The 27,417-nt window shown below is 44.0% G+C and overlaps 2 protein-coding genes across 2 annotated transcripts in view; both read right to left on the bottom strand.

The window, feature by feature from the left end:
* Nucleotides 1-1,035: 1,035 nt before the first annotated feature.
* ppp1r3g (protein phosphatase 1 regulatory subunit 3G) lies at nt 1,036-1,965 on the bottom strand (the record flags this gene model as incomplete). Its single annotated transcript, XM_080417556.1, has 1 exon — nt 1,036-1,965. The coding sequence occupies one exon, from the start codon at nt 1,963-1,965 to the stop codon at nt 1,036-1,038; it is 930 nt and encodes a 309-aa protein (XP_080273682.1).
* Nucleotides 1,966-8,248: 6,283 nt separating this feature from the next.
* lyrm4b (LYR motif containing 4) overlaps nt 8,249-27,417 on the bottom strand; it is a 41,274-nt gene continuing 22,105 nt past the window's right edge. Inside the window, exon 3 of the mRNA XM_080417567.1 lies at nt 8,249-9,801. Within this exon, the coding sequence (XP_080273693.1) occupies nt 9,736-9,801 (66 nt within the window). The 3' untranslated portion in view covers nt 8,249-9,735. The remainder of the gene's footprint in view (nt 9,802-27,417) is intronic.

The raw sequence follows: 27,417 nt of genomic DNA, 5'->3' as shown, positions 1-27,417 counted from the left end.
CCATAACTATTGTAGGCCGGCTGACACTGTATATACAGTACATAGTCATATCATACTGGATAGTCTGTACATATATCCATTAATAGGCGATATTATGTACATCCATGCACATATTCACTGGTGATAGATTGTACATTATACTAATGTTTATTGATATAATATACCTCTAAGACTCCAAGTCTATTTATTATTATGTTTTTATTTCATTTGTATGTTATCTCTCTTCTCATCTATCTATCTATCGATCTAACACCACAGAGATATAACATTCTTGACAAGTGACAACGTTGATAACAAGATAATTCATCATTATTTGAAGGGAAGGAATGTTGTTCAGCTGCATTGACAAGTGGTAATATCTCAAATAATTAAAACATATTTTTCATTGCAACCACCCCCCCCTTTTTTCCCTCCCTTGTATATGCAAACCAGTATTTGATCTGTAACTACTGTCAACATTCATCAAGGCTTAAACTGGTGGGTTAGATTATCGCTATTTCTCACAGGAGACAAGAGGCAGTGACTGTCTGCAGTATACTACTCAGTATGTGTCTACTGTATACTTCTCAGACCCCTCACATCAGGTATGCTGAGCTCACCATTTCATTGATCAATTCAAGCTTCAAATAAACTTAGTGGTGGAGGAGGGGGGGGTGTATTTCAGAACATAATTAACGATCCAGACGGGTATGAAATGTCCTCCAGAAGAAGTGTGTCCTCCCAGCTTCACCTCAGAGTGGAGCTCACAGAACTCAGTAGCAGACAGTCAAGAAAAGGCTCAAATAGATGGATTTTCTTGTCTTTCCCTTGAGAGAAGCTCTTTGCTGTCTGGGCATGGATGAGTTCAGTCTCCAGGACAAACTGTTGATCAATGCGAACTGGACTCAACAAAAGTGAAGAATACCACATTAGACTTTCAGTGAAAAGGGGTACCATTGAAAAGTCGCAATGTTTGCGCCTCGTTCAGCAACAAGCCTCTATCTTTACGCATGGCACCGCCAGGGAACTCTTTACGCATGATGCAGCGCAGGGGCTTCAGGTGGGCTGGAACGCCGAGCTGACGAAAGAGGCTGTGGCACCGGGCGTGCAGTGGTACCTCAGGGTGTAATTCTCCACGTCGTTGTTGTCCCAGAACTCGCCCTGCTCGGTGCGCAGGTACAGGGCGAAGTGGACCGCGGAGCCCGGCTCCACGAACGGAGGCATGTACATGGTGAAGGAGAACAGCTGATAATAATTAGGAGAATGTTCCGCGGGCTCGGGCAGCGCCTGCGCATCTACGTGAGAGAGCCAGTCGTTGAAGGTGTACCTGACCCCGACCTCTCTCACCTGCTCGGAGGCGGTGGCGTGTTCCTCGTCCGCGGCGGTGAGGACACGGATACGTCCGCGCACGTCGAACTGAGTGATGGCGATCTTCTCCAGAGCGACCCGGCCGCGTCGCAGCCTCCGATCCAAGTCCTCCTCTGCGGGGTTCGGGAAGCAGGCGACCAGCCGGTCCTGCTGCTGCTGCGGTGCACCGGTGCTCAGGCTGGACGTGAAGCTGTCACACAGGTCCCCTATGGACCCTGTGCGGGGGAAGCTCCGGAACCGGGACAGGACTTTGGACGGGATCTGCGGCTCTTCCAGGGAGCTGAAGTGCTTGACAATGGCCAGGTCCATTCCCATGGAGTCGGCGAACTTCACCCGCTTCCTTCCCAAGCTGTTGTCCTCGAGGAGCTCCACGGGGTAGGCCGGCAAGGACCTGGCTCTCCGGCGGTCCCTCATGAACCTCTCCAGCCGGGACGAGTCGTCGCCGTCGTCCAAATCCTCGTCGTCGTAATCCTCCTCTTTCTGTCCGTTTTCCGTGGACACTAACCCGTCCCACGGGTCACCAGACCGACACAGCGCTGGACACCGGGCACCGTCCCCCGGCCTGCTGTCCAGCGCTGGGCTCGGTGCGTAACGGTGGTGGAGAGGTGCGTCTGACATTTGTTGGTAATGGGTGGTCAACTCGCACTCGCCCCTGGCCTGGCCTGTCTGTCGCAGGCGGCTGTCTCTCTCTCTCTCTCCCTCTCTCTCTGTGTCAGTGTGCTGTCAGTCCCAGAGGGGACTGAGGCAGTTTGTAAGCGAGGACACGCCCCCACCTTCCAGGGCAAAGTAAACGGGGGAGTAGGCTAATGGAGGTTTAGGCTACGTGGTTCCAGCTGAGATTATGATCATCAACATGACTTGACGTCACGCTGTTTTACAAATATCAACTCTCACCTGCTTTATTTACTACTGCATGTTATATAACACGCACGACACCAGGCCTGGGATTTAGTCATTTCAGGGGCTAGGCCACTTGGCCTTTGGTGTTGTCCATTTTTTGAGGGCACAAAGGCCAAATGCCAGGGCAGGAAGGCCATCAATTAAAACTAAACCACAACAACAGCCAGACAGGATTACTGACACATCTTCACTTGCTGCATAATGAGGAAAAAAGGCTATTATTTTGTCCCCACAGCATCTTGATTCATTTAAACATGAAACTGCATGCACGCACGCACGTCGCACGCACACACAATCTTTTTAATGTCTTTAAATGACTGCAGTACGTCATCAATTAAACCTATATTATTATTATTAACGGAGCACAATATAATGTATTAAGGCGGCATGGAAGTAGTAACCTGAGCAGATTTCTGTCAGTGAATAAATAAGTATTACATAATGGAGCCACAGTGCAAACAAGCTCCGCACGCCGTCGCCACCACCATCACCCTGACGTCACTGAGGTTTTATCCCAACTTCTGACGCGTAATTGTCTGTGTTTATGGATCAATGACCTCTAGTCTTCATAACCTCAGTGGTAAAAAAAAGTACTCAAATGTTTTACTTACTTACGTAAAAGTGTCAATACTGCAATGTAGAAGACCGGAATTCAAACGAGTAAAAGTACAAAAGTACTGGTATCAAAATGTACTTAAAGTACTGAGGAAGAAACGATATGGCTGCTTATATCTAACCTTTATATGTTACCATCACTTATAATACTTCTACAATACATTATGGTATTTGACAGCTTATAAGAGCCTAGATGTCTCCACTAGGCCTAATAGCTATTGTTTTGGTACAGCCTATCTTGTTATGGTTCAGTTTGTCCTTCAGGCAGCTACAGTATAACTATGATATCTGCCCTGTGCTCGAGGCAGAACTACCGTACCACTGACATGAGTGTTAATGTACTTCTGACCATGATAGCATGTACACAAAGCATAAACACCACCACCTAGAATATTGTCTCGACTCCTATGTGCCTTATCGATTGCTGATTGATCCAGAATTCCATGACAGTACCAAAAGTAAAAGTACTACAATGTTTGAAAATAGTAGATCTACAAACTCACAATGCGTTGTGATGCGACGCATTGGGAGCTTGTAGATCTATACAAGGTGTAAAAATAGGGCTAAAGTGGTTAATGTATGTTTTATAATGTAATAATGTATATCTGCAAAGTAACGAGTAACTAATGTTTTCAAATGATTGTAGTGGAGTAAAAGTACAATATTTGCCTCTGAGATGTAGTGGAGGAGAGGTAAAAGCTACTGAAAATTGGACATACACCAGTAAAGAAAAAGTACCTCAAAATTGTACTTAAGTACAGTACTTAGTAGTAAATGTACTTAGTTACTTTACACCACTGCATAACCTTCAGTTTGATGTTGACAAAAGCAAAAACAAAAGCAACCTTGACCCCCCCTCCTGTCACTCAGGTTGAAGAGTGCAGACCTCCTCATTCATTCATTCATTCATTCAGTCCTCCATGACCTTTGCTGGCTCCATGTCAAACACAGAATAGATGTAGAATAGACAGTAGACAAATACTGCTCACCACCTACAGGGCCCTCCCACCTAACCTCTCTGACCTCCTTCACTGCTACGCCTCCTCCTGCAGTGTTTGTGCCAAGTTTGGTGCGGATTGGAGCAACGGTATATGCCTGTGGCCCCTGATATGGCCCCTGAGGGCAACATGTGGCCCCTGGGTTGACTATTGTCATGGAAAACCCCTGTGTGCCAAGTTTGGTGCGGATTGAAGCAACGGTGCACCTCGCAAGTCCGGATGTTCTTCGGTCCACGGCAGAAGCGTATAGCCACCGTAGAGGCAAGGTGCCCAAGTGAGCTCTTGCCTGCCCCTGAAAGACTGACCGAAGGGGGAAAAAACCCAAACGCTTTGCCCCTCTGTAACAGAGAGAGGTCCTCTGTTACTCATGTTTGCACATATAACCCTTATTTATTGAATGACATTTGCACAGCACAGTTGCACTTTTATTAATTTGCACAGTTTACCTTAGTGCAATATGGAGAGTGCACTATATTTGTAGTGTGAAGTTTTGTTGTTTTGATTTAATTCTTAACATTACCTGTTATGTGTTTCAGTAGATTGGGCTGGACCATAGTCAGGATGTCAGAAGGGGGGGTTGTGATGCGGTGTTTGCGATTGCTAAAATGTATGTTGTAGTATAGTGTGAAGGAAAAATAATCATTATTTTTGTAGTTCATAGAGATTTGTAATATGTGGGTTAAATGTACAGTATATGGTATTAATGTAGGCCTATTTATGTTTTAGAGTTAGAATACACCCCATGGAATGGAGCAGTCCAGGTTCATTAGCTTCAGCTGTGTATAAAAGGCTGCCAGTGTCAGATTGAGCTCTTTGAACTACGATTCAATTATAGACATTTTCAATTGCAAGCCCTGTCGTCTCATGGTGCTCTTTGGTTGTGTTAAGATTAGGTTTTTATTAAGGTTTGTGTTACTTAGATTGGGTTCATTTGTGAGTGTCTAACATTTTTTTAATACATTTACATTCTTTGTCCTTTAAGTTATGTTACAGCCTTTATACCCCTAGACTAAGGGTCGTAACAACCAAAAAATATAAAGAAAACATAAAGACCATTAGTGCATCAAAAGTAATCAACAAACTATACTATAAAAACTGGTCAAACATTGGCCAAATTGTCAAATGATATAAGTGAGGATGCGAGGCGTTGTGAGCTTGTAGATCTTGTAGATCTGCTATTCTCACAATATTTATCCGTGGAACCAAAGTCAAACAAAATTGAATGCCTCCACTCCTACATTCCAAGTGTGGCTTATCAGGGGGGGGGGGGGGGGTCCCCATTTCAAATATGATCATTTTTGGGGGTCCCCCAGTTCAAATGTGATTATTTTGGGGGGTCACAGCCTGAAAAGTATGAGAACCACTGGTCTAAAGATGTTCATGTTTAAAGGTGGAGGTGCCAGACCACACCTAAAAAAGGTTCTAAAAATGCCAGTAAGTAACTAACTGAAACACATCAATGCACATCAACACTTCCCCCTAGTGCCCATTTAAGGTTTCACACTGAAACCTTAATTCTTATCTCGCCAGGAGTGTAGAAAATCTAAATGCTGGTGTACATAAACACAAAGGCCAAGAAGTACTGTTTAAAATGAAAAAAGGAAGCGCTTGCATGGATCAGTGGCTGTATAGACAGGTGCTTTTTGGTGACACGGGTAAGAACATACCAAAACGTTTTTCAAAGAAGTGCTGCTTGACTCCCAAGTAGTGTGGACTGCAGACTTGCAAAGAAAAGAAATCCAAGGCACTCCGTCTAAATATTTTTACATCAAAGACAAAGCCTTGTATTTATTTTCTTTGCAAGTCTGCAGTCCACACCACTTGGGAGTTCAGCAGCACTTCTTTGAAAAACTTTTTGGTCCAAGAAGTACCGCTTTGTCTCCCCAGTGGCATAAACTGCAGGCCAAAAAAAGCTGGTGTTATTTTATGGAGAGCATACTGTAGTGTAGACCAGTGTTCCTCAAATGTTTACATTTCAAGGTCTGCTCTTAACTTTGACAGTATATAAATGGAACCAAATGGACCCTAACAGGTCCATTTGGTTCCATTTGTATACTGCCAGAGTTACAGACTTGTAAGGGTCGATTTAGACCCCCCTAAAGGAACCCAGAGAGTGCGTGGAATCCACTTTGAGAACCAAAGGTGTACTGTAGACTGTGTCAAGGCCCCTTTGGTTGCCCCTGGTTGCAGGGTCTGTGTGGTTGTATGGTGTACTCCCCTATGTTTGTATCTCTCCCACAGATATCCTATTCACCTGTTTCCTAGGCTGTGTTTTCCACTTCCTGTCGGATTTCATTGGATATCATTAGTCATCTGACCAGTTTCATTGGATCAAATCGACAGGAAGTGGAAAACACACAGGAAGTGGAAAGCATAGGAAACTGGTGAATCGTCGGCCAACTTGGGTGCACTCAATTAGGTGCATTGGGAGCACCTGATCAATGCTCCCTGGAGCCCTATAAAGAGTGGGTGCCAGCCATTTCAAGTGTCCCTCTCCAGATGACAGCACCCTTTTGTTTGTTTCCATTATGACTGAGTTCACACACTTTACAACACCCCACACTATTGAACACACATCCATACATTGCTGACACTACTGATCACTGAATTACACACCTCATTCCTTTTCTAAGCATTATTTAAGTTCCTTTTGTTAATAAATTATTGTTACTTTTAAGCACTACCACTGTGTCCTCCTCAATTTGTCATGGCCCCACGGGCCGGGTTGTGACAACTGCGACATGTAGCCCTGCGACTACTTGTAATTAATACTGCACTTTACATGTCATTTATTTTAGTATATATTCATTTAAATGCTGCAATATTTTTGTCTGGTCTTAAAGGAGAATTCCGTACATTTTAAGTGTTATCTTTGATGTGTAGTTACTCACTCACCGAGTTATGAAGTGGCGTTGAGTTTTTCACGCGATTCCCCTGTCTGTGAGTCTGGTCGACCCCCACTATTGGCATAGTGGGAGGCGCGTGTCTTAGTGAAAATCGCCTAATTCCACAGCTCCAAACTTCTTTTTTTTTCCACAAATCCTCCTCATGGTGTCTCCTGATACTTTCACATGCACTGTTTATCACTCACGAGCTGGCGTTCATGGTCAGCGACGTGAATGTTTTCCTCTCGCGTGAAATCTCGCGTCTCGCGAGATTTCCCGAGGAGCGCAGTGAGCCGAGGACGGGAAATCTCGCGAGACGCGAGACTATGCCAATAGTGGGGGTCGACCAGACTCACAGACAGGGGAATCGCGTGAAAAACTCAACGCCACTTCATAACTCGGTGAGTGAGTAACTACACATCAAAGATAACACTTAAAATGTCCGGAATTCTCCTTTAAAGGAGAATTTTGGACTAAAGTTTTCTTACCTTTTCTATGACGTTATGATATCTTAGGATGAATGGTACAGTAGAAAATTTTCATAACTCCACCCCTGAGCCGCCACAGCTTAAAAGGTGCGCGGATAGGCCTTAGGTTAGATCACATATTTGAATAGCTTTTTTTTTTTTTTTTTTTTTTAGATCTGACGTTCATAGTGACAGAACACTGTCCCCAAAAAAAAAAAAAAAAAAAAAAAACAGAAGTCTCACTAGACGAGATTGAAATCTCGAGATTTCAATCTTGTCTAGCGAGACTTCTGTTTTTTTTTTTGTTGCATAGTGTTCTGTTACTATGAACGTCAGATCTCACAATTCTTTTTTTTTTTTAAAGCTAATAAAATATGTGATCTAACCTAAGGCCTATCCGCGCACCTTTTAAGCTGTGGCGGCTCAGGGGTGGAGTTATGAAATTTTTCTACTGTACCATTCATCCTAAGATATCATAACGTCATAGAAAAGGTAAGAAAACTTTAGTCCAAAATTCTCCTTTAAGACAGACGAGTCAATCAACGTTGAGTTTTATTTAGGTATACTTTGCTCTTTTTTGTACTCATTTTGTATACCCATTTGGTATCCTTGTTCTGACTGCACTGTAATATGTTCTGTAGCATTTTGTTTTAATGTTGTTTGTCAGGGACTGAGTCTGTAAATTAGCATTCTTGCTAACTCCTATATATTTACACTGCTTCATTGTATTGAATTGGAGTGCACTGTTCATTAATATACTGTATGCTGTCCCTTTGCAAATAAACAAATACAGTAAATAACTAAGTAAAAACACTCTGCACTACAACATAGACACAGAGAACAAAGGATCATTTCAAAAGTAACAGGTAACACACAATATCAGCAATAACTATATTCAATGGTCAATCGAGTCCTGAATCGAGACAGAATGACGTGCACAAATCAGAGCAACAAAAACCTGGGCCACTCAAGTTGTCACATCACCTTGTGACCAACGTCTGGCTCCCAGAACCAGTGAGAGAGAAACACTACTGCCTTTATGGGTTTGAGCACACATAGAGCTTTAATATAGAATGTATACAGCAGCATCTGTACATAGGCAACTCAAATATATACTCATCAGAAAATAAAAAATATAGAGGAAATGTCAGACTGACAATGCACAGTCAGACCTACACAGGATATATATCAATCTATCTGTCTGCCTTGACAGTCATATTCAAGACTTTCAGTTTATTGTGCGTTTTAAGCTTGGGCCTCAAAATGCTTCAGAACCTTCTATAGAGCAGCGGATCCCCACTAAATATAGTTCTATAGACACAAAGCAGATAAAGGCTGTAGAAAACAACAATAATTCAACAAACAAACGTAATAAACTAGATCAGAAATGATACAGTGACGATAGTCCAGTCTATAAACGTAAACGCTCTTCACACCGAGCACGATAACTATAATTACTGTGCCACAGTTTACTGAACATGGCATCATATTATAGTTCTAGGTATCGTGCTGGCTGTGAACAACCCTATACAGATGACCTCCAAATGTCTTTCTTATGTGTTCTGAGATTAGTGAGAATTCTTTGGGTTTTTACAAAAAAAAAACGAATTCAAAGCCTGTAAAAAAAACAAGCATACTGTATTTTTCTGCCGGTCTGTCCCCCACACTAGCGCTCTATTTCCTAAACAATTAGCACAATATGTAACATTATGATGTTATTATAATGAACATACATTTATAATGTATGTTCCTGCGGTTCTACATATAGTCAACCAGTTAAAGAAACTGCAGATTGAGGCTTTAATCTTTGCTTTTATGAAATATCCGAGACCATTAGGGTTTTATGGATGATGCTTCTTATCTTGACTAATTCCAGTACTCTTTCATCTTAATATGAGTTTAATATCTACTATTACTGTAGGGCTAGACCTTTCCAGCCACATGGGTTATAGGTTAATGCCCGATTTATACTTGTTTGCGCGCCATGTATTGCACTGCAAATAGCTGATCTACAAGCTCAGAACGCGTCGCAGCGCGATGTGTTCCGAGCTTGTAGATCAACTATTTGCAGTGTGTGCAAACCAAGTATAATCCTTTATCCTTTATCTTTTAGAGAAAGCCAAGAGAAAAGACCCAATGGAATCCAAATGACAGAAATCAGTTGTGGGTCGCGACTGAGAACTTTAATACATGCATATAGTTATTGTTATAGAGCTTGGTGTCAAATTCATAAAAATAACAAAATAGAAATTCAAGCAAAAAAAATAATCTAATTCTGTAAAGAAAACCGGCATTTTCCTTGTCTGTGGTACAAATTATGCATTCCGAACTGCAATACCCACAATGCAACATCTGTACCCAATGAACAGCTTCCGCACCGAACAGGGAGTAAGCTGGTGCAGCGTGAGGGAGGGGCCAGTGTTGCAGTCTCTGATGTCACATCCTGTCTGTGTGTCGTTTTCTGGAACGATCTCTCCATTGTTTCCCGTCGTTCTCTCCTCCCTCGCTCCTTTCTGCCGTCCGTCAGCGAAGCTCGTCCTCCCTCTCTATGATGGTCTTCTGAGTGGAGAACATCTTACCTATGGACACCTAGAGAGAGAGAGAGAGAAAGAGAGAGTAAATGATGACGTGAGTAAAGTACAGATACTAAAAGAAATTCACTTAAAAGGACCACTACACACATTTTCAACCTTATCTTCATATAATTGGTCCTCACTAATGCTAATAAGATAGCACCATTTCTGTCTACTTTGTGAACAGTTCAGAAACCTGCTTACCAGTGAATGCGAGAAGCTATTGTTCTCGCATTAATACTTTTTTTAAATTTTTATTCCCAAACCTGCCTACTGATGGTGGGTTTCTGGACTGTCCACAGGCCTCCACAGACTGAGAGGTATAGGTGTAGAGGGAAAAAGGTTTAATCTGAAACACAATTTTATACAATATAGAGGGGGTCCCTGCTTCATCTCTCGCTCAGCTAGGGGGTCCTTGGCCTGAAAAACGTTGAAGGCCCCTGCTCTAGCTCCCACCTCTACCGGGTACGCCCTCACACTCCATCCACTTTCTCTGCACTCCGTGTATTTTGCCATCTTTCTTTCGTAAGGTAGCTTCCAGTCCCTCCTGCCATGGCACTGTCAGCTCGATCAGCAGTGCTGACTGCACGGCTGTGCAGACCACATATATCCATATTCTAAGCATCCACTGAGCTTATAAAATTAATATTTTCACCAATTCATCTTCGCAAATTCAATAGTGGGCCTAAACTTTGTGTTTCTCCAATTCATCTTTTGCAAATTCAATAGTGGGCCTAACTTTGTGTCCCGATCAATATTTCCAGTTACTTCAAGCAGCTCATAATAATGTAGACTGAACGTTCAGTTTGCAAACTGCTGCAGTTTGTAAAACATTTTAAAGAGCTTACAGGCAGTGGAAAATAATCTGTACAGTTTTACTTCCACTTGTCGTTGTCATAGACAGATGCTTTTCTGAATGTGCTCAATGAAAAATAAATCTGATTAAAAGAAATGAATAAAATAAAAATAATATTCATATTTTTTTGTTTTCGTAGTTAATATTTCAGTAAAAGCACAGTCAAGAATATTTATAATTAGTAGGTAACATTTTTGGAAGGAAGAGAGAGCAAGGAAGTGTGTGTGTGTGTGTGTGTGTGTGTGTGTGTGTGTAAGGCATCACTGAGACAGACCGTTCACAGCACAGGGGAGATGTACGTTAAAGTCTAAGAAATGTTGATATGACAACAGCTAAAGGTTAATAATCTATGTAAGGAAATAATCACAATACATGAAACGGTGGCTCTCAATAGCCTGTGGACTGTGGATGGAACGGTGTGATGGATGCATCTTGCTGTTATTAAGATACTAAAATCCCTAGAAAATATCACACACCTAACGCACAAGTATCGACTTGGACCTGCAAGTGAGAAACTCAAAGTGGGCAAGTTGAGGCACAGCTGATCACAAAGCAGGGGGACACAAATACCACCAGGAGGAGTCACCGCCACAATATTCACCTCCTATTTCATGACATTGATCAGCTCCCAACGTCTCTGAGGTTCTGACACACGAAAGCTTAACGTCAGTGAAAAGGAAGATGTATTAAACCAAACATCCAAATCACATCGATAAATCAGTGGACTTTTATCAACATACTGTAAGAGGCGCGACCTGCCAGGGCCAACATCGGTGGTCAGTGGCCATTGGCTACTGGATCTGTGTGAAGAGGTGCGTATATTTTCCTCTCGGATGAACGGTTTGACTCGAGTGTAATATTACTTCTCTTATCAAAACCCCATGTTTTAACCCATTGTGTCACTTTAGATGTCTTTGGCTATTCATTGGCTTAATATTTATAAAACCCATAGACATACTTAACCACGTTCACGTCCAAAATGTGTCAAAATTAGCAACAATAGCTGATCTACAAGCTCTCAATGCATAGCATCGTGACGCGTTGTGAGCTTGTAGATTTTTGCAACTTTTGTGTGACACTGTAGTACGACAAAAAAAAACATGAAACGTTTTAAAAACATAAAAAGGTTTCTGCCCAACAAGCGCCACTATGCTTTGGTGTAGCGTGTGGAGTGTCAGTCACAGAGCTTCACACTGTCAGCTCGCTTCACTCAGTGCCAGAACCTGTCAGAGGTTTTCTGAAGACACTGGCACACTGAAAGTGCCAGACACTCGTGTCATCCATTGTTTACAACGTCCCCAAGCCACACTGGAGGTGTCAAACGGGGCACATCAACGCCTGTTGAGGCCTCTTTCAGAGCTTGGTTGTCGGAAGAGTGGGCACCTGAGAAGTCTGGGCACCTCAATGTGAAATGGTCTGAACTCATGTAAAGTATACATGTTTTGAACATGCATGGTGCAAATATGTCATTATCAGACCATCATGTATCTACCTTTTTCAACTTCTATGCCATAAAAAATGTTAAATGTTTAAGCATGTTCAAAATAATCATGCTTATTTCAGATCATTTCCCAAAGCATACTTTAATTATTTTTTCCTCCCTTATTTTTTACATTGAGGTGCCCAGACTTCTCAGGTGCCCACTTGATGCCAATTAGCTAAATTTTACTGGGGACACCCTTGAACCTCCTCAAGGTCCCCTGGGCCACACTTTGAGCACCACTGATCTATGCTAACTAGGTTATCTATGTTAAATAGTAGGCAACCAGGTATATGCATTTATTTGGATACCTCCCTCCCAATACTGTGTGTGTGTGTGTGTGTGTGTGTGTGTGTGTGTGTGTGTGTGTGTGTGTGTGTGTGTGTGTGTGTGTGTGTGTGTGTGTGTGTGAGCGAGCGAGCGAGCGTGAGAGAAACAAACATAGTCAGGGCGCCGTTATAGAGTTCTACTTCTACTACTTCTCTATAAGTAGTAATTTAGTAATAAACTACTACTACTACTTATAGAGAAGAGCCCTACAGTGAGGCATAAAAGTAGCACAAATATTCTATCTACAAGCTTGTAGATTGAATATTTTCTGTAATTCGAAAACTTTTTGAACTTTTACGGCATAACCAATATAAGGACGCCAGGTTGAAAGTGGTTAAGGGTGTCTGTGGATTGTATGAATATGTAACCAATGAAAAAAATAATTAATAAGAGCTTGTGACTAAAAAATAACTCCCAATGGTGACAATAATATGCATATTCATGGTTGTTTGAGTTAGAGCTTATGATTTATAATCTAGGCAATAGGCATTTAGCAGACGCTCTCATCCAGAGATACTTACAATAAACAAGGTAAACACATACATCATTACATTACATTACAGTCATTTAGCAGACGCTTTTATCCAAAGCGACTTACAATAAGTGTATTCAACATAGGTAGGGAACGAAAACTACTAATCACCAGAAGTCTTTAGTGCATTTTCTGCAAAAACAAGCAACCAAGAGTATACCTAGCGCTAAGGTAAAAGTGCAGTATATCAGCTACCTATTTCCTTAAACAGATGAGACAAAATAGCTAAATCAAATGAGCATGAGCTAAAACCAATAAGTGTATCGACTAAACAAGATCCAATAAACAATCCAATAATCCAATAAACAATACAGCAATAGAAAACATTAAACAAGCGTTCGTACAACTAGTTAACAACAAGTAGGTCAGGCAGAGAGGAAGGGTAGTGTTTCCTGAAGAGGTGGGTTTTCAGTCTGCGGCGAAATATGGGCAGTGACTCTGCTGTCCTAACATCAGTGGGAAGTTCATTCCACCACTGTGGGGCCAGAACAGAAAAGAGTCGTGACCGTGTGGATCGGCCAGAAGGACCCTTGAGTGACGAGGCAATCAGTCGCCCCGAGGTGGCAGACCGAAGTGGTCGGGCAGGGGTGTAGGCATCGACCATAGCCCGGAGGTAGGAAGGAGCTGTTCCTTTCACTGCCCTATAGGCTAGCACCAGGGTTTTGAACTGGATGCGAGCCGCTACGGGGAGCCAGTGTAGAGAGCGGAGAAGGATGGTTGTGTGGGAGAACTTGGGGCGGTTGAACACCAGACGAGCCGCAGCTTTCTGAACAAGCTCCAGGGGTTTGATGGCGGATGCCGGAGCACCAGCAAGGAGGGAGTTGCAGTAGTCCAGGCGGGAGATGACGAGAGCCTGGATGAGCACCTGGGCTGCCTTCTCCGTGAGGAAGGGGCGAATCCTCCTGATGTTGTAGAGCAGGAATCTGCAGGACCTCGTCACTGATGCGATGTTTGCCGAGAACGTCAGTTGATCGTCCAGGGTCACACCCAGATTCTTCGCAGTCCGAGTTGAGGTCACCACAGCATTATCAATGGTGATGGCCATGTCTCGATGCGGACAGCCCTTCCCCGGGAGGAACATCAGCTCGGTCTTGTCCAGGTTGAGCTTCAGGTGGTTTGTCGACATCCACTCCGAGATGTCAGCCAGACAAGCAGCAATGCGTGTCTCCACCTGGGTATCAGAGGGGGGGAATGAGAGGATTAGTTGGGTGTCATCGGCATAGCAGTGGTAGGAAAAGCCATGAGAGTGGATGACAGCACCCAGAGATGTAGTGTAGAGAGAGAAAAGAAGAGGACCCAGAACCGAGCCTTGGGGAACCCCAGTTGTGAGCCTGTGTGGTTCTGACACAGACCCTCTCAGCATCACCTGGTATGAGCGACCCGTCAGGTAGGATGCAAACAGGGAGAGTGCAGAGCCTGAGACACCCATCCCCTCGAGGGTGGAGAGGAGGATCTGATGGTTCACCGTGTCGAACGCTGCAGACAGGTCCAGGAGTATCAGAACGGAGGAGAGAGAGTTCGCTCTAGCGGCATGGAGCGACTCCGTCACTGCCAGGAGGGCAGTCTCTGTCGAGTGACCCACTTTGAACCCAGACTGGTTGGAGTCCAGGAGGTTGTTCTGGTGGAGATAGGAGGACAGTTGTTTAAAGACAGCACGTTCGAGAGTTTTAGATAGGAAGGATAGAAGGGAAACCGGTCTGTAGTTCTTGATCTCAGAGGGGTCAAGTGTCGGTTTCTTCAGGAGGGGGGTGACTCTGGCAGTCTTGAAAGTAGAGGGAAAGTAGCCAGATATCAGAGAGGTGTTAATAAGGTGGGTTAAGAAGGGAAGAAGTTCAGGTGCAATAGACTGCAACAGAGTGGATGGGACCGGGTCCAGAGAGCATGAGGTGGGGCGACTAGAGGTAATAAGGAGAAGGACCTCGTTAGGGGAGAGGGGAGAGAAGTGGGATAGAGAGGGGATGGGGGGGGGGGAGAGGAGTAGATGAGGGTAGAGAGGGGGGGGTGGCAGGCAGACGGGTGTGGGTAGTGCGCAGGGCACCAGCCGGGGGAGGAGGGAAGGAGGATCGGATATCGTTCACCTTCTTGTCAAAGAAGTTGGCGAAATCGTCGGGGAGGAGGGACGAGGAGGGAGGGGGTGGTGGTTGCAGGAGAGAGGAGAAAGTTTCAAAGAGTTTTTTAGGGTTGGAAGCAGAAGCCTGAATTTTAGTGCAGAAAAAAGCAGCTTTAGCAGCTGATAGAGAGGAGGAAAAAGTAGAAATGAGAGATTGGAAGGTGAGAAGGTCCTCCAGGAGGTTGCCATTTCTCCATTTGCGCTCAGCCGCTCTCAGGCTCCGTCTCTCAGTCCGCACTGAGTCCGACAACCAGGGGGCAGGTGGAGTTTGGCGTGCAGGCCTGGTGGTGAGGGGACAGAGATGGTCGAGAGAAGAGGATAGAGTAGAGAAAAGAAGATCTGTGGCGGTATCAGGGGATAGAAGAGCAAAGGATTCAGGGGCAGGGAGAGCAGAGAGAACAGAGGAGGAAAGAACAGTGGAGGAAAGTGAGCGAAGATTGTGACGTGAGGCAATCATGTGGGTAGGGAGGGGCTGTGAGGGGGGAGAGGAGAGAGAGAGAGAGAGTAGGACATGAAGTAGTGATCAGAGAGTTTCTTACCCTTTTCACTGGAAAGAGGAGTGACAGACAGGTTAGCAATAGAGCAGCCTCTGGTGAAAATCAGGTCCAGTTGGTTGCCCGCCTCATGGGTAGGAGGAGATGGGCAAATAACTAGGTCAAAGGCGGCGAGAAACGAAAGTAGTGGGTCTAGCTGCTTCTCAGTCGGGAGGTTGAAGTCACCCAGAAGGATGAATCCAGAGCCATCGACAGGGAAGTGGGAGACTAGATGGTCCAGCTCCTCCAGGAAGCCACCAGCAGGGCCCGGTGGGCGATAAACAACTGCAATGGTGAGCTTGACTGGATGAGAGACAGTGACCACATGAAATTCAAATGAGGTAGGAGAGAATTGTGACAGTGAAACAGGAGAGTATTTCCATTTTCTGGAAATTAGCAGACCAGCCCCACCACCTGTCCGCACGGCTCTGGGAGTGTGAGAGAAAGAGTACACATCTGACAGAGCCGCGGGCGTAGCAGTGTTTTCTGGTCTGATCCAGGTCTCAGTCAGAGCAAGAAAGTTAAGGGAGAGCAAGGATGCGTAGGCTGAGATGAAAGCAGATTTGCCTTCCACCACAGCCGAGTGGCAATTCCAAAGCCCTCCCGTTACCACTTGCTCGACGTGAGTGGAAAAAGTAGGATATATTAGATTAGTTGTATCGCGACATCTGGGTGTAACCCAGTGTTTTTGCAACCACCAGGAAGAGGAGAGGACAGGAATAGGAAGAAAACACATTGTAGATCACTAAACATATACACACTACTATAAATACTACTACTATCACACTACTATATATCACTAAACACTGAAGAAGCACTCAATGTGGAAGGGCGTAAATTGACTAAGTCGGGTTTTGACAAAGTCGCCTCTTGCCTTTGTCTGCCTAGCCTTCGTTTGCTAGCCGCTTTGAAAGCTACCGCTTTCAGAGCAGGTGGTTTAAAACAACTTCAACTGATTGCTAATTGTCTTGAGACAAATCAGGAGACTCCTCCCCTAGTATGAACAAGGCAATAGGCCTGGTTCAGGTCAAACTCCCTCTGATAGGGCAATCAGGTCACACCTCACAATATACCTCTAATGCTTTAAAACAAATTACTTTTAAACACAAACTAACTAGATACAGCACTGATACTCTGAAGCAAGCAAAGTACAACTAAGCAACCTGAGAATACAAGAAAAGATATACTCAGACTACAGGTGAGTCAGGCAGTTACAGAGTTCCTCCAGGAGATTGAATAACACACATCAAATGCAGAGAGACAGTGTCGTGCTTCAGTAAACTAGGATCACAGGTTAAATCTACAGTAGCATCAGTCTAAACAATATACTATCAACAATAATAATCTGTATCATTGAAACTATAGGAAGGGAGAAGAGTCTAGGACGTGTGGAGCGCTGTCCAGGGTGTTTCAGGGAAGGGAGAAGAGTCTAGGACGTGTGGAGCGTTATCCAGGGTGTTTCAGGGAAGGGAGAAGAGTCTAGGACTTATGGAGCGTTGTCCAGGGTGTTTTAGGGAAGGTTAAGACCGCTGCCCTATGTTAGCTGATTCGAGTGAGCAGGAGGAGTTGTAGGGTTGGATCAGGCTTTGAGCCATGGTCTGAGGTCAAATAAATGCTGATATGTGAGAATAATAGTATCACTATTTCAGCGTTTATTTGACCTGGCTGAGAGGGGTGACAGAAGGACAGACTGCTCAGCTCAGGCTGATTTGTCGGCTGCCGTATCTTCCCAAGGGATTATACGACACCGAAAACTAACTTAAGGGAACGCACCGTGCCAGAACATTGACACACGCAAATGTACACGCACGCACGCACACACACACACACACACACACACACACGATCAGTTAAGTTGCAGAGATGCAGGCAGATGTATAAATGATGTCATGCAGAGATACAAGGTCAGGAGAGAGACAGAGACGCGCGCGCGCACACACACACAGTTTTCAGTGCGTCAGTTTGTTTTGCTGCTCCCTGCTGTGAGGGAAAAGACAGACAGGTTTCCTCAATGACACATCATCTTTTCCTCTTTCACCTCCATCTCTCCATCCATCCATCCATCCATCTGTTCTTCCACTACCTCCACCTATCCATCCGCTCTCTCTTTCTCTACCTCCAATCCATCACTCCTTTCTCTCTTTCTACCTCGCCATCTATCCATTCTTTCTATTTTCCTACCTCCGATCAATCACTCCTCTCTCTCTCTCTCTTCCTCTCGTTTTTCTCTCTACCTCCATCCTATTTCTCTCTACCTCCAATCCAATCCTCCCCCTCTCGTTCTTTCCCTAACTCTGAGCCATCCCTTCTTTTTCTCTCTACCTCCGTTCCATCCCCCCCTCCCTCCCCGAGACCCCTCTCTGCTAGCATCAGCAAATAGACTTGTGTGTGTGTGGGGGGGAGAGGGAGACAAACACCTCTGGGAGTTTGAACAGGTTAGAAAGTGCCGACTAGCAAAGAGTCCTTCACTGTGCCAACATGCACGCCACGGGCACATACACACGCACGCACGCACGCACACGTTAACTACAAGACAGTGCGGAGAAAGAGTGTGTGTGCCCTTCAACTGCTACTCTGCCCCCCATGGGCTCTTAGGGACTGTGTGTGTGTGTGTGTGTGTGTGTGTGTGTGTGTGTGTGTGTGTGTGTGTGTGTGTGTGTGTGTGTCTAAGGAAGTTAGAGAGACAAGAGTCAAGTCAAGGACAGACAGTGAAAGCAGTGTATGAAGGGTGTGTGTATGTATGTGTGTGTGTACATTTTACTTTATTTTTGGAGCCGTGACTTCAGTATAGAATTACTACCTGCGAGCATGCATGTTGGGTTTGCAAATGTTTGGGGACATAACATTGACTTTCATTCATTCCATATGCCCCAACATTACATTACATTACAGTCATTTAGCAGACGCTTTTATCCAAAGCGAATTACAATAAGTGTAAGTCGCTTATTGTAATGCTGAACCAACGCATTGATTCTCGCATTGATTCTCAAACCTTTTAATCTCAAGGACCCCCAAATTAATATGTACTTGACCGCAGACCCCAGTCTGAGCCAAGGACCACCATCCCAGGATTTGTGTTTTAAAAATGTTTCAAATAACTTCAACATTTTTCAAAGATAGATTGAAAATACCAGATCTACATGCTAATCTACAATCTGCACGTCGTGAGCTTGGACATCTGCTATTTTTTGCTGAAGAGATTTGGAGCTTCTGGTCCGTCCAACTTCACTCCATAATAAACAGATTCCAGATCAGTGTCAAAATCCGACTGAGCAAGCTCGGTCGTATACGGTCGGCTTTCGGCCGTTGGGTAGCAGCAGGCTGGCGGAGAGGAGATAGAGCTCTATGGTTGGCTGATATAGGGACCCTTTCTAAAATGCGGTACATTTATTTTGTCTGAATACAGCGCATATCCATGGTATATAAATATTACTATGGCTGTCACGATTACAAATTTAAGTTGACGATTAATTGCGATTAACGATTTAATTTAGTAACATTGGAATATATTTTGTTTTGTTTGGTTCTTAGGCTTCATAAATCACAAATTGCACAGGGCCTATATGACAAATGATCTGAATATGTAAAGAAATTACTGACACATTTGATAATGTACTTGAAAGAAAATGTAAAGAATAGCGGAAATAGCTGATGGGTTGTAGATCTGCAATTTCTGGAAAACGTTTGAAACTAGACGCGTCGCAATTCTGGGAAATTGCAAAGTGTGGTTGCGCCGACTGCGGTCGCAGGTTGCCGCCGCCCGGACTTGAGGAATATGCTTGGAGGAATACCATCGGAGGCCGCGTGACGTGCCATTCGAATTTGGTGCTGATTGGATCCTGTGTTCGTGCTACATGGCGTTTTGATTTGAAGAAATAGGCCCCTCCCACTAAAATAAATAAGCCCCTCCCACAAATGTAGCGGGCCAATGACATCGTCATGTCACTCCTGAGATCACCTGCTTTTCAATTTGAGAGGAGTGATCCCCCCAAAAATCATGTTTTTGCATCAAACGGTTACGTTTTGCACAGTTGTGGCGCCCCCTATGGATCAAAATACTGGAAATACTTGGAAATACTTTTGGGGATTCGTTGAGTAAACCACCCTCGACATGTGATTCAAATTTGGGATTGACTGGACGTTTCGTTAGTGATTTGTGGCCTTTTTTGTAAAACGGGCCCCTTCCGCTAACTTTGGAAGCCATTTACGGACGAACGGTATGGACTATCAAAATTCTGTTTCACTCCAGATTATCGCATGGGTCCAGAGATAATGTGTACCGATTTTTGTGAAATTTGGAGAAAATATGTGGGAGGAGGAGCTAAAAGTGTGTTTTGAAGAAAATTCAAAATGGCGGAAAATCTATCCTGACGCAAATGGGCGTGGCCTATATGGGGAGTTGCGTCATGACCCAAGGAATCTAGGGAGAAAAGGATTTTTATTCTAGGACCTACGGTTCAAAAGTTAAAGGCCAAAAACGTAAAGTGGGCTGTAATAGCGCCACCATGAGGCCGAATGGTGTGATTATTTTTAAGATAATTTTGGACTAAATTATGAACCTCCCCACCAAATCTGGTAACTCTAGCTCTTACGATTTCAGAGAAAAAAATACTTGAATTTGAGTTTTTTCACTTTTCCATTAAAGTGGATGGGGACATTTAATGCACTAATAAATCAATATCAATTAAACTATTTAACCAATCTCTTAGCAAAATACAAGCAGACGATTCCCGGTCAAGACGGTCATTTTGACATATGCCACTAAATTGGGAAAAATAAACTGTGGGAGGAGATGCGGTTGAAAAAATTGTTTATCTATAAAGTTTCTCTATAACAATAGTCTGGTTGCCCATTCGGGCAACCACACTAAATATATGAAAAGTTTTCAACATGGAAACGATGACGACGATTATGTAATAATAAGTGTGACAAGCATACATATTACTACAGCTCAAAATGCAGACACAAAACGCGGGACTGTGCACGCACAAGCGAGTGTGGCTCGTCTCATTCAAACACCAGCTGAACACGATGATTATGATGAAACGTTGGCCCACAAGGCTCGTGTGGTGAGTAGCCCATCCTACAGTAGGCTACTCGAACAGGCTACTCGAACAGAAATGACACGGCTTCCATTTCCCCCCCTTTGATTTCATTAGTTGAGGCAAAATGATATGGCCGTGTGCGCATTGCGCTGCAGCTTGCAGGCAATGTGAAAGATATGATACGCCAAAATAGTTTAAATACAGATGAGAAAACTTTGTGCCCATGCCCAAAGCACCCTGCAGTCTTTATCTTTATAATATGATTTAAGCATGTACATGTTCACGTGTTTGAACTTTGATGTCGAGCCATAAGCTATTTTTAGCACCATAGTAGCCGTCTGCCGGTGTCGGCTCTCAGGTGCATTTAGCAACTTTCTTTTCCCACTCCTTCCAACCGACTGATCTCCCGACTTCATTCGACTGCCAGTCTGTAGTAATCTGTAGTAATCTGTTTGGTGGAGAGCTACCTTAAGAAACCATGTGTGTGTATGTGTTTGTGGTCATGTCATTACCCTTCCACAAGGGGGCAATATATGTCTGTCCAAATCTCTCTCTCCCTCCCTCCCTCCCTCCCTCGCACGCCCCATTCTCTCCATCTCTGTCACACATACACACCCATCTTCTCTTTCACTCACTCACTATACCCCCCCCCCCTCTCTCTCTCTCTCTCTCCCAGTAGGTACATCCCCGCATCGTGACTTGCCGATTGGCTGGAGTGAGTGCGTGGGAGGAGGTGTGGCTTAGAGGAGGTGGGTGTCCCCTCTGGACCAATCGGCAGCCAGGGGGGGGAGTGTCACATGTAAATTGTTGCGGCAGTGATGCTGCCGAACAGCAAACTGTCCTCCGTGTGATTCTACATGCTCGCTCTATCGCTCTCTCTCTGTCTGGTTTAAAGCCTTACCGGCACACACGCACACTCTAGCACTGAGCATTTTTACTAGTAGACATAAAGTAAATGCTTTTCAAGTCGAGGACCCCCAAATTTAAATGTATTCTGCCTCTGAACCCCATCTGAAAGTATTTTGTGCCAGGAACCCCCATATAAGATTAGGGTTGTTAAAATGTTTCAAAGATATACATTCCAAAATGTTCTTCTTTTTATTTTTTAAATAGCCGATGTATATAGAGTTAAAAATACTGATTTGGATACTATATTATGTCATTTCGCTGGGGCCCACCTGGAACCACAAGGACCCCTGGGGGTCCCCGGACCCCACTTTTAGAACCACTGGTATAATACAGTGTGTAGATATGCATCTCCTCTCCTCGCTGAAGAGGGATCACAGCCTAAAAGGGAACTCTCCCCCCACACACACACACACACACACACACACACACACACACACACACACACACACACACACACACACACACACACACACACACACACACACACACACACACACACACACACACACACACACACACACACACACACAGTTTCAGTTACTCTCCACATCTAATTTGTGTGTGTGTAGACAGACAGACACCCAAAACTTTCAGTGGAACTCCACTCATTAGTTTTGTGTTCTGCAGTTTGTGTGTGTGCTCGCGGTTGTGCACGCGCGCACGTGTGCATGTGTGTGTGGTGCCGGCAGGGGGGGATTTCTTCACAGCATCTGATTGGTCACTGCCGAGTCAATCGGGGACAGCAGATTGGTTGAGGGCGTGGTGTGTGTGTGGGCAGGGCCATCCTCCTGGGGCTGCGGCCAATCAGACGTCAGAGTGGAGACAGGATCGTTAAGAGAGATCATTTACTGTCTCTTATAGAGGTGATTAGCAAGGTCACACACACACACACACGCACAACTTGTGTGTACTCGTTTGACTCAGTTTCACTCCATCTTCCTGCGTTATCTGTCTGTGAAAGTGTGAAACCCTACCTCCCTCTATCCATCCATCACCACCCCTCTGAGAGAGAGAGGGAGGGAGGGAGGGGGGGAGAGAGAGAGAGAGAGAGGGGGGGGGGGAGAAGGGGGGAGAGAGATAGAGAGAGAGAGAGAGAGAGAGAGAGAGAGAGATAAAGACAGACAGACGTAAGTGTGTGAGAGAGAGAAAGAGAGAGAGAGAGAAAGAGAGAGAAAGAGAAAGAGAGAGAAAGAGTGTGTACAGCACAGAGAAGTGCAGCAGCAAGTGTGTTTAAGAATGTGTACTGTACTGTATGTGTGTAAATGCATATGTGTGTATGTGTGCTTTAGAGCTATTAATGCATTTTTGACTGTTAAAAAAAACCTAAACCGGAATAGCCTCTTTTGAGGCTCCTGTAACCGGACACAGCAGTTGGTCTGGTGAGATTGTCTCAGTCTGCAAGCAGCTTCAAGTTATTCTTCGTCGTATACGTGAGCCCATCTACAAGCCCACAACGCATCGCGGACGCGATGCGTTGTGGGCTTGTAGAACGGCTGCATCCCGTGGCAAACACCTCCGTGGTGGTGGGCCACCACGAGCGCCTAATTTTTCAGTTTTCTGATCCGGTCCAGAGCGGACATAACTTCACATCATCAGGCGGGCAGAAACCATTGGTGGACACCACCAAGATTGTGCTCCGCCCTAAATTATTCCCCTCGACCAGATTCAATCAGTAATTTGATGAATCCAACAAGTTTCTCCAAGAAGTTCCTGAAATACTTCCTTTGGTACTGTACGTCCATCTTTTATTCCAACTCGTAGCGACTGGCAGGACTAGCTAGCTAGTAGCTAGCTACTGGATTTGGCATTCACGTGGGGGAACAAAAGCAAAGTGGCGCCAACCGCTTTCTAACTGCATTAGATTAAAAATAAAGTAAAAATCACACCCTGTGTGAAGTGGGCGGTGTCTTGCTAGCTAATCACTAATCAATACTGAATGGAGTCGATCAATCATGTACAAAGGATAAATACATTTATTGAAACACTCTTTATGATGGACAAAACCATAACTTGAAAAAAACCAAAATTTTGGTTTTTTTCAAGTTATGGTTGCTTATATAGGGCTATGCACATGTGTCATGTGACACTGGCCAATCACAGTCCTGAATAGGCTGTGATTGGCCAATCACAGCGCAGGATAATTCTACTAATTTCCTGGGCCCAGATCACAGCGCAGGAAAATGTACATTTTTCCAAATCTCACTTATAGGGGCGGTTTCACCGCCCAAAAATCACACCCTGTGTGAAGTGGGCGGTGTCTTCCTAGCTAACCACAATACTGAATGGAGTCAACCAATGATGAAACACTCTTTATGATGGACAAAACCACAACTTAAAAAAAACAAATGTATGTTTTTTTTTAAGTTATGGTTGCTTATATAGGGCTATGCACATGTGTCATGTGACACTGGCCAATCACAGTCCTGAATAGATTGTGATTGGCCAATCACAGCGCAGGATAATTGTACAAATTTCCAAACCTCACTTTCAGGGGCGGTTTCACTGCCCAAGATATATGTACATTTTTCCAAATCTCACTTATAGGGGCGGTTTCACCGCCCAAAAACTTCACTGTGCTGCTATATTTATCGATCTCTCAAAAGGGTTTGACACTGTGAATCATGGTCTGCTCATAATATTGGTCTTGATAATGTGGCCCTTCATTGGTTCCGTGACTATTTATCCGGAAAGCGCCTGTGTGTCAGAGTAGGGGATGCCCAATTTTTGCCGGTAACCAAATGAGTGCCACAAGGTTCCGTCTTGGGTCCAGTTCTCTTCACCATCTACATACAATAACAATAACTGTAAATAACAGTCTCCAAGTTAAAAGACATTTGCATGCCGATGACACAATTATTTACAGCTGACTCAACTGTTCAACTAGCAATGGAAAAACTCAAACAATCCTTTGACACCCTGCAAGAAGCACTCATCTCACTTAAACTGGTTCTGAACCCCAGCAAAACAAAATTAATGATATTTTCGAGAGCCAAAAACATACACTATAACTGTTCACATATAAAAACTATTAACGGATCCTCTATTGATAGTTACCAAAAAAAAAAATATATCTCTGTATTTGGCTCGATGAAAAGTTGAATCATTTAAATATCACATAGCAAATCTCACCACCAAACTATGACAGAAATTTTGATTTCTTTACAGAACCAAATCTAGCGTCCCAATGATCTGCAGGAAAAGGATTGTTGAAACAGTCTTTATGTCAGTCTTGGACTATGGTGATGTCATTTATAGAAATGCTACCACTCTTTTATCCCTAGATACAGCTTATCACTCGGCACTTAGATTTATTACTGGTAAAAGCTACGGCACTCACCACTGTATCCTCTATGACAAAGTAGGTTGGTCTTCCCTCTCAGAGAGGAGAAATAAGCACTGGTACCAGTTTATTTTTAAGGCTATTGATGGTAAGTTACCACCATATATCACACTGCTGTTAGTATGGAATAACAGCAGTTACCAGACCCGCTCCAACGACTGGCTTACACTTAATGTTCCACATGTTCAGTCTGAACTGGGAAAATCTGCTTTCTGCTATGATGCTCCAGTTTCATGGAACAATCTACAACTCGTGTTAAAAATGAATGTCCCAATATCCTATGGACAAATTAATAACCTCAAATCTCCCTACCTCACTATGTAACTGTTTTTAACTTGGCTACTAGTTTTCGGTTTTGGTCTTATTTTGTTGTTTCTGTGTTTTATACGTATCTATATGCATCTTAATTGTAGATTTTTGTTTGTGTGTAATCTCGACAGAATTGCAAATGAGGGTAAACCTCAATGCCCTTTTCGAGAATAAATAAAGGTGTCAATCAATCGATCAACCGGAAACCACTTTGTAGAATAGGCGTGGCCTAGACCGGATCACACTGGTCAGTTCGAGAATGAAAACCGCCCGGTTTTCTGACCACAGTGATCCGGCTTCCTCTGTGTGGACGCAAAGGTTACACACGGGCAGACTCAACATCACACATACACACAACCCGACTCACTCTGTACGTCGGTAGGAAGCAGTGCTGTACTGCATGTACACACGTTGAATCACACAATGTCACTTTCATTGACTCAAAATATGCTGAAACAAGTGATCCATTTGGTAACGGTGATAGACCGTTTACAACCGTGGGAAAACGTCCTCCTTGTCAGGTACCTTAATTTTATATAAATAAATAAAAACGTTGAATCTGACAAGAATAGATTGGGTTGATTATAATTTCCCGTCAAGGTAGAGATTGTTCCATCCCAGCACATCGCTCGGAGCGATGCCAGTCCGTTCTCCTGCACAAGTCTGGGCGTGTATCTAAACCATCGCATTACCTAAACTTATTAAAATGAGGCTATAGAATAAGATGTAAGTATGAATCATTCATTTGATCTTGCAAGAGAGCGTGCTTCTCAGCACCAACCACAGCCTGCGCATAGAGAGAAAGGAAGGGTGAAAGAAAGAGACTTCTGGTACTTGTATTTGTCACATATTGATAATGAGCTCTTGTTTTAATAAAGAATTGATCACGTCGTTTTCTTCTGGTATTAGAAGTGAACAATGACGTTACAAACACACTTCATGACAGGGCAGGGCGTTTAACCAAAAAATTATATCGAAACCAATATTTAGAACCGGCTTCCTCTTGGTCACGTAGGTTCATCGATTAATCGAGAAGCAGGGTTTCAAACTTTCCATCCATCCATCAACACATAGACATTCTAAATAGATATCGTCTGATTAACCCTGTATTATACTTCACTGTACAATGGTGGTGTACATTGAGGGTCACAGAATCGGATCGGAAAGGAACAAATGGTATGTGAACATCTCTAGTAAAAACCATTGGACGTGGTGCATTCGGTCGCCTCCGGACATGTTGCGCCCGGAGGGGGGAAGCAAGTAATTCAAACTCTGCTGTTTTTTGAGTGAGAGATACCCTCAGAGAACACTGGAATGATGTTTTCACTCACACACATAAGAATATAATCCTGAATTTGGCAATACATAAATATATGAATAAAAGGAGGTCAATGTGCATGTGAACCGAGTGCCTTCCCATTTAATTGGTTGCTTAGCAACAAGAGGGCTGTATTTTCCCCACACTGTGATCACTAAAGAGTTAACTCCCGCACCTCACTATGTGTGTGTAGATGTGGGGATTTGCCCCCTAAAGCCTGTGAAAGTGTTCCAGATGACATCACCACACACACACACACACACACACACACACGCACACGGTGTCATGGTTGCCGCAGTAACCCCTTGTGTGTGTGTCAGCCTGTGGTTGTGTGTGTCATGATGCCAGTGTGTGTGTGTGTGTGTGTGTGTGTGTGTGTGTGTGTGTGTGTGTGTGTGTGTGTGTGTGTGTGTGTACAGGTGCACGTGTGTGTGCGCGCGCGGTTAACGGTGGCATTACGTCATATCTAATATTGCAGTGCACGTTTGCAAAACATGCTGTTAACACGCAAACATTTTAGGATGGCAGTGAATATAGCTAGAAATAGCCGACAAATAGCCGCTCTACAACCTGTGGGGGCAATGCTTTTATTCCACACACCTTTAAAGGCTCTGTGAATGGATCATTTGATTTATTATTCATCTTCGTATAAAATGTTACCTACATACCCTTTAAAGAGATCAGGGTTTTTCCTGCAGGGGGGACCTTTGGGTGGCTGACTTAAGCTACATTTTTAGCCACCAAAGCATAAAAAAGGACAGATTTGTAGGACATGAAATGTCATTTATAATGTCAGTCTATGAGATGTCACTGTCTGGCATTTCTGTCGCCATAGGCAGTGATGGAAAGTAACTAAGTACATTCACTCAA

Source organism: Gymnoscopelus braueri, assembly GCF_963280865.1.
Source record: "Gymnoscopelus braueri genome assembly, chromosome: 21".
Classification (NCBI taxonomy): domain Eukaryota; kingdom Metazoa; phylum Chordata; class Actinopteri; order Myctophiformes; family Myctophidae; genus Gymnoscopelus; species Gymnoscopelus braueri.
Note: the sequence above shows the minus strand (reverse complement) of the source record. Positions and strands in the feature narration are given on the sequence as shown.